Source organism: Aotus nancymaae, unplaced genomic scaffold (genome assembly GCF_030222135.1).
Source record: "Aotus nancymaae isolate 86718 unplaced genomic scaffold, 86718_ANA_hifiasm-v0.15.2.pri h1tg000029l, whole genome shotgun sequence".
NCBI classification, from domain to species: Eukaryota; Metazoa; Chordata; class Mammalia; order Primates; family Aotidae; genus Aotus; species Aotus nancymaae.
The window spans coordinates 85,638,966-85,645,708 of NW_026988442.1; the positions used below are offsets into that span (position 1 = coordinate 85,638,966).

The 6,743-nt window shown below is 54.4% G+C and overlaps 1 protein-coding gene across 1 annotated transcript; it reads right to left on the reverse strand.

Moving 5' to 3' along the window:
* Positions 1-554: 554 nt before the first annotated feature.
* On the reverse strand, positions 555-2,909 carry TMEM185B (transmembrane protein 185B). Its single transcript, XM_012468372.3, has one exon. It carries the CDS (start codon positions 2,868-2,870, stop codon positions 1,818-1,820), a length of 1,053 nt encoding a protein of 350 aa, XP_012323795.1. The 5' UTR covers positions 2,871-2,909; the 3' UTR covers positions 555-1,817.
* Between the last annotated feature and the right edge of the window lie 3,834 nt (positions 2,910-6,743).

The following is a 6,743-nucleotide window of genomic DNA, read 5'->3' on the forward strand; positions in this document are numbered from 1 at the left end:
GCAGCATCTTTCCCTGCAGCTTGTACAGGCTGCTCTGGGCTCTTTCCCTCTGCGGGCGCAGCTCACACTTCTCACTATACAGGACACCTCCCTGTTTGCTCTCCACTACATCCCCACGGGATGCACCATGCTTGGCTCAGGGTAGGTCTTAAAGAAATATTGAGAAAATGAATGAATGAATCCTTATTTATAAAGTTACATCCACTGCTCTCAGGGCTGCCGGCTGGTGTAAACTGCCAGTTTGAGAGAGACAGACAGCGAGCTCTGTCCCAGCCGACTAAGCTGAGCTGTGGCTCCCTCGGGCATTCTGGCACTCAGCTTCCTAGCACAGGCTTTTGTTGAGAACACGTGTACAAAGCATGTTATTTTAATGTTTTATATACGGGAAAAATAGTTTAGGATTATGTTTTTATTTTTCTCCAAACCCGTTTGCCTCATGGCCAGGGCAAAGAGTGTGGAACGCAGTTGAGATCATTTTTAGTAAATGACTAATAAGTGGACTCCATCCAGTCTTCTCCACAGTAATAACATCCACACTCCTTTTCGTTTTAACCTCCTTTCGAAAGTATTTATTTGTTCTCAGTCAGACGAACATAACTCTTGCAGGGATCCAGCTTCTGCCGATTCCCTGGTGTGCTACCAGCACCTAAAGAAACCGGACTTCTCTACAAAGAGAACTGGAACTGTTTCCCTATTGCTGACAGATGAAAAAGTTTGGACCTTAAAATGGTACCTGCTTGTGTTGGCACTTCTGGGTAAGGCCACTCTCTCCAGCCTTCCAAGGACAAGTAATGCTTTACAGTACAGCCAACTAGTAAGTCTAAGATGCTTAGAAATGGACAAACCACTTGTTGCTTATTTCCACACAGTTACTACCTGTGTGGAAAAATTCAAGGTGCTAAGCCACCGTGTCACTTTATGGCCTGGTACCACACTGGAGCATGTCACAAGTTCCCAAGGGCAGTGGCTTCTTCCTCTACTAACGGGTACCACCAGAGACATTTACACGGCACAGACCTCGGTTACTAACACCTAAATGTTAAGACGCACGGGATTTGCAGTCTCTATATTCGTGCCTAGTACTTTGGTAAAAGCCACACCGGGCACATATTGTTTTATGCAGTCTTCAAGGACATCTGCAATAGACATGTATCTTCACATGTAAGCTTTAAAATATACTTTAACATAATACATTGTACTGCAGAGAACTAGAATTCAACATATTACACTGCTAAAATGTACATATAAATACTATATATGCATGGATTCATTCCATTAGAAAAATTCATCTATCAGAATATCAAAGACCGGTATCAGCAAAGCCCAAGGAGAAAGTATTTTAACAGTAGGGACACTAAAAATAACGACTGTGAGGTTTATAAACAAGTGGTGGGAAAGAGAATTCTTTACATTTGCTATTATGTCATAACAGGCACAATCTGAAATACAATTTTAGATTAGCAGTGTAGAAAAATACTTTTTAAACAATATTTTTTATAGGTACAGTAGCACTTAAAAAAAAAAAAAAACAGCTGTGTAGTTATTCCTTTTGAGGACCTACTAAAACAATTCAGCTTACTGCCCCCAGCTACATCTGAACGTGCAAACCTGGCAAGCAAGTTCTCTTACGCAGGTACACACCACATACACCCACATATGGAAAGAACTCCATCTATGAAGCATACTGATGAGGCAGCGGCCTCAAACAGGGCGTGAGAGGACAGTGTTTGGAGCCTGCTTCCATTTCCAGGTTTAGGATGAATGAACAAGAGGCAAAGGCAGGGTGGAGTCTGTGTGCTTGGGTCCTCTCTGGGAGTTTAATCTGGCATATCAATATTTAACTTGGGAGGTGGGGGAACGTATTTCCCAGGGCTCTGGGTTATAACTACCCTGGCCTTCTTTCCAAATATTGGAGCAATTTTCGGAGCTTCTGGAACGGATGTTTCTTCAGCATCTTCACTATCTTCGTGATGGAGATCATATGAAATGTTCCCATATTCTCTTAAAAATGGGAAAATTTCAAGCAGAAACTGACAGAAGTCTCTGCGAATGCCAAACCACCAATGATTGCCACCCTTCCGCCTAAATGTTGTGGCCATTAAAGTTAGTAAGGAAAGCCAAAGGGGGACACATATGGAGATGAAGGAGAATGTATTGTGGCCATCCAATCTGTGAACCAGCAGGACCTCAAAAGTGAGCAGGGGCACCACAATCGTTATCCAGCTGATGGCCATGGTCACGTGTGTTCTTCGCTGCTCGGCAACCACATCCAGGGACCGCAGGAACAGGAGGGACCAGACGATGTAATAGAGGACGACCAGGCAAAGGAACGACATGAGTATCCACAGAGGCACAAACACCACCAGCCACGGCCAGTGAATAATCCTGTCCAGCCTTAGGGCGATGAAGATGAACTGCAGGATGTTGACAGAGCACAGGATCTCCAGCTCCAGCGATCTGTCGTGTCGAAAGCCCCAGACGCAGGCAGCCACGGACACGGGGGACACGAAGAAGAGAGGCATGAAGACCAGCAGCCAGAAGTGGGTGCCCCTCTCCACCCTGTCGCAGACGAGGACTTCGAACATAAGCAGGAGCAGGTGGATGCCCACAGCGATCAGCATGGCTTTGAACTCCACGCAGGCCTCCCCCTCAGTGCGGTAGCGAGGGTTGCGGGCCCAAACGCCCGCACCCACCGAGGCGCCCGCGATGACCAGAAGCTTCCATAGCCATATAGGGGTGAAGACGGCCCAGTAGCTCCACTGTATGATGCCATCCAGGCGGAGTGGCAGCAGCACCGAGAAGAGCAGCAGGCAGGTGTAGATGAGGAACTTACTGGGGTTGAAGTCCTGGAACAGGCCCCTGGGGTTCATGTCGGAGACTGCCGACCACCGGCCCGGGCCTGCTCCCCAGTGACGCTCGGCGCCCGCGTCTCCGTGGCTCCCCGGGCCGCCGCCTCCCGGGCCCAGCCCACGCCGGCTCCAGGCGGACCAATGCCGGGGCAACGAGGAGGAGGCTAGCAGCGGCGACGCGGAGAGGCCGGAACACGTGCGCGCACGGTCACGTGGCCCAGCCGGACGCGCGCAGCGGTGTGGCGTGCGCGGCCCGGGCGGCGCGGCTGCTACCGGCGGGGCGTTGCGTCGGTCCCGCTGCTGCCCGCCTTCATTCCGAACTCATTAGGATGGCACCTACTGCGTGCGGCGCCCGGAGGGGTCTGGCGCGCTGCGGACTCCCCAGGCGGCCCGCGACCTCGGACGGACGCTTCCAGGCGACTCCGGGAACATGGAGGCGGGAGTGAGCTCACATCCTCCCGGCCGGGCAGGGCGGGGCCCAGCGGGGAGGGCGGGGCTTGGCGCGGAGCACCCCACCCCACTTTGCGGGGATCCTCCCCTCCCCGCGCTAGCCGCGGCTCCCTGGGAACCCGCCTGGGGCTAGGGCGCCCGCGGTGAGGCTCCAGCGCCCCGCGCGCAGCGCGGGGAGCGGCGCGTGCGGGAGCAGAGGCGGGTGGCCGGGCGAGTGGCGGAGTTTGCGAGCGAGGGAGCGGGTGCCGGTAACTGTGCGGATGCTGGCGCTGCAGACCTGTGCGGGCCGGCGGCGCGTGTGTCCCTGGCTCAAAGCAAAAGGCCCGCGCGTGGACTCAGTGCACCTGGGGCCTTGCTTGGGATGAAGACTCTCGGGGCAGAACTCCGCCTGGCGGAGCGACGGACGTTTCTCGGGCTGCCTGCGATGTGCCTGTGCAAAGCCCAGGCAGCAGCGGCGCTCTTGTACCTGTCCCTCTCACTCCAGAGTGAAGGGTGCTGGGGAGGGTGTTAGACCCCACTGGGCCCCTGGACGGCGTCCCGCGGAGCAGGGAGGAAACTGGATCCAGACCCAGGTTGGGGGTTGCTTCCTGCCCCAGGTCACGCGGCAGGATAGCAGAGAATCGCGTCGCAGATACAGGACTACTACCTTTAAGTGTCTGGTCCTCATTTTGACTTATTTGGCCCTGTCTCCGTGTTATTCTCGCAGAACAATGTTGGGAAAAGGGTACTGGACGAGAGATCAAGAAATCTGGGTTCTTGTCCAGTCCCTGCCACCCATCAGCTGAGAAATCTAGGCAAATTCACCTTTCTTTCTGGGCCTCAGTTTCCGGGTCTGTAAAGTTGGGGACAGGCCTGGGTGATCTCTAAAAGCCAGCAAGGCTGCAGCGAGCCTGTGATTTGGAGCACCCGTTTCACCCTCTGGCCAGCTGGGCAGACCCTGGAGGATTTCTACCTGTCTTCCCCGCTGTCCCGCTGCTCAGCAGAGCCCTGGCTGCCCTCCTTCCTGCCCTCACCAGTCTCTCCTAGTCCCGTTTCCTGATGTGGATGTGGAATGGTGTCACGCAGGTCCCGACAGGCCGTCAGAGGAATGCATCACCTGTCAGGGTCTCCACCGAGTGGCCGTCCCGCACCCCCCGGCCATAAGCAGGGTGTTCAGGGTGTAGGGTGGACCCTCCCAGCCCCCAAGGCTCTCTCCACAACTTCACTTCAGCCCCAGGCAGTCTGTGGCCCTGGGGAAGGGAGTCCAGCTGAGTGAGCTTCACCAGTCCTCAGGCTCAGCCCTGAAGGCAGACTTCGCAGATCTGTCTTCAGAGCCTCTTGTTTCTGGAGAGCCTCTGCGAGCCCTGTGGGGAGAGCCTTAGCTAAGTGGGGCTCTGGCCTTATCTCCCTCAACTCCTCCCCTAACCAGAGTTGCTCCAATCTGTCTGTTTTCCACATTGGTCTTTTCTGTACTTTTTTCTTCCAAGAAGGATTTGTCAACTGCAAATTTGTAAAAGTGGAAAACCCCCTCACCAGTCCAACTTCTTCATCTGTGAAATGGGCTAGGAAAAGCACATAGGATCGTTTTGAGGATTAGATGAATTGACACATGGAACTTTACACTTTGCATTTAGAGACGTGCAAGTGATTAATGTGACCACATTTCCTAGTGTGCTAGGAAAGCAGAGCCCGTGGAGGGGAGGGGCCTGCCAGCAGCGCCCCCACCCCTTGGGGAGCTGGTGGCAGAGTCAGGTCCTCTGGACCCTGTGAGAACAGTCAGAAGTCCTTCCCAGTCTCCTGCGTAGCCAGATGAACTCAGGGCCTCTGCTGCCACCTTTGTGGCAAAGTTGGAGCTGAGAGTGTATTTTCCCACCTTGAGCTCCTCATTCAGGACAGGCGCACCCCTCCATCCAAGAAGAGGCTATGAAAGCGTCCTGTCATGGTGCAGCGGTGCCTCTGCTGCCCAGCTCCTGACGGAGGGCAGAGCCAGCTTCCAGGCTTGTGCCACAGGGTGAGGGATACTGTCTGCCCTCTGTCCCCAGCTGGCTTCCTTTGGCCTGCAGGCCTTGACCGCTCCCCGATCCTGTCCTGAGCATCAGACACCCACCCTTCACTGTTCTCCGTGATGTGGTCAGCCTCTCACGGACCCGCCTTTGTCTTTTATTTACCTGTAAAACTAACATGGATTGTTTGTTATGTGTCAGGTGCTGGCGGCCCAACAGTCTCTGAGGCTGGTATACAAACCAAAGTGTAAATTCATTCACTTACAGACGGTGTGTGTGGGTGCGGTGCTCCAGGCCACCAGCATAGGCTGCTTTTCCCCAGTCAGCATGTGCAGGGGCATGTGGCCCCAGAGGGTAGGGGCTGACATGGTTTGAAGGTCCTTGTCCTAAAGGATGGGGAAGTCCTGGGATGTGTCCCCTCCCCAGAGTCTCTTTCCTGCTTGGCATCCTCAGTGCCAACTTTCCTGTCTGAACTGTGAGGCTCTCCTGAGCTGCCTGGCACACCTTGTGGCCAAGACCCTTATGGTCCATGTGTCAGCCCAGCCAGTCTGCTGCTGCCCCCTCAGTGTGGGCATCCGACGTGGCCTCTCTCTCCTTCCTGGGCACCAAAACCCAGGACAGGGCTTCAAGCCCTGAGAAACCTTCTTGACCCCTGGTGGACCAGTGACCCTTCTCTGACCTCCCACCGCATCTGGGTGCCAGAGGTGGGGTAGCGCTGGGGGGCCTTTTCCTATCTTGGGACTCATTTCACTGGGTGTCGTTTGTTTGGCCTTCTGTCCTTTCATGAGATTCGAGCTCCAGACACCCACTAGCACTTACGTCTTAGCAAATGTTTGAGAAACAAACGTTGGCTGAATGATTGAGTGAAGGAATGCGTTCAACACAACTCATGACTGCGATGCTCCTGTCCCAGAGGAGACGCTCCTGTGGGCAGTGTGAAGCTGACGGCAGGACCAGTGTCCTGTCATGGCCAGCATTCTAAGCCCTGTTCCCTCCACTCTCCAGCCCAGGTGACCTTTCTTCAGATAGCTCATTGATGAGTCATTTCCAACTACCTTGTTAACCAATTGCCACAGATACAGCAGTTTAAAGCAGCGCCCAGTTACTATCCCCCACGTCCCGAGAGTCAGAAGTCAGCATCACATGCCTAGCCGGTGCTCCGCCTGAGTTGCAAGGCCGAGGTCTGGGTGTGAACACTCCAGCAGTGAACCTGCCTTCGAGTTCTGTGTTGGCAGGACTGCATCTGTCTGTCGAGTTGTTGGCATCCCCTGAGGATGCCAAGCAGGGGAGAGACTCTGGGGTGGGGACACATCCCAGGACTTCCCCATCCTTTACCCTCTGGGGCCACATGCCCCTGCACACCCTGATTGGGGAAAAGCAGCCTATGCTGGTAGCCTGGACTGAAGTCCCTGTTCCTTGCCCACTGTGGGCCTCGGGGTTCATTCTCAACCCCCCGTATTTC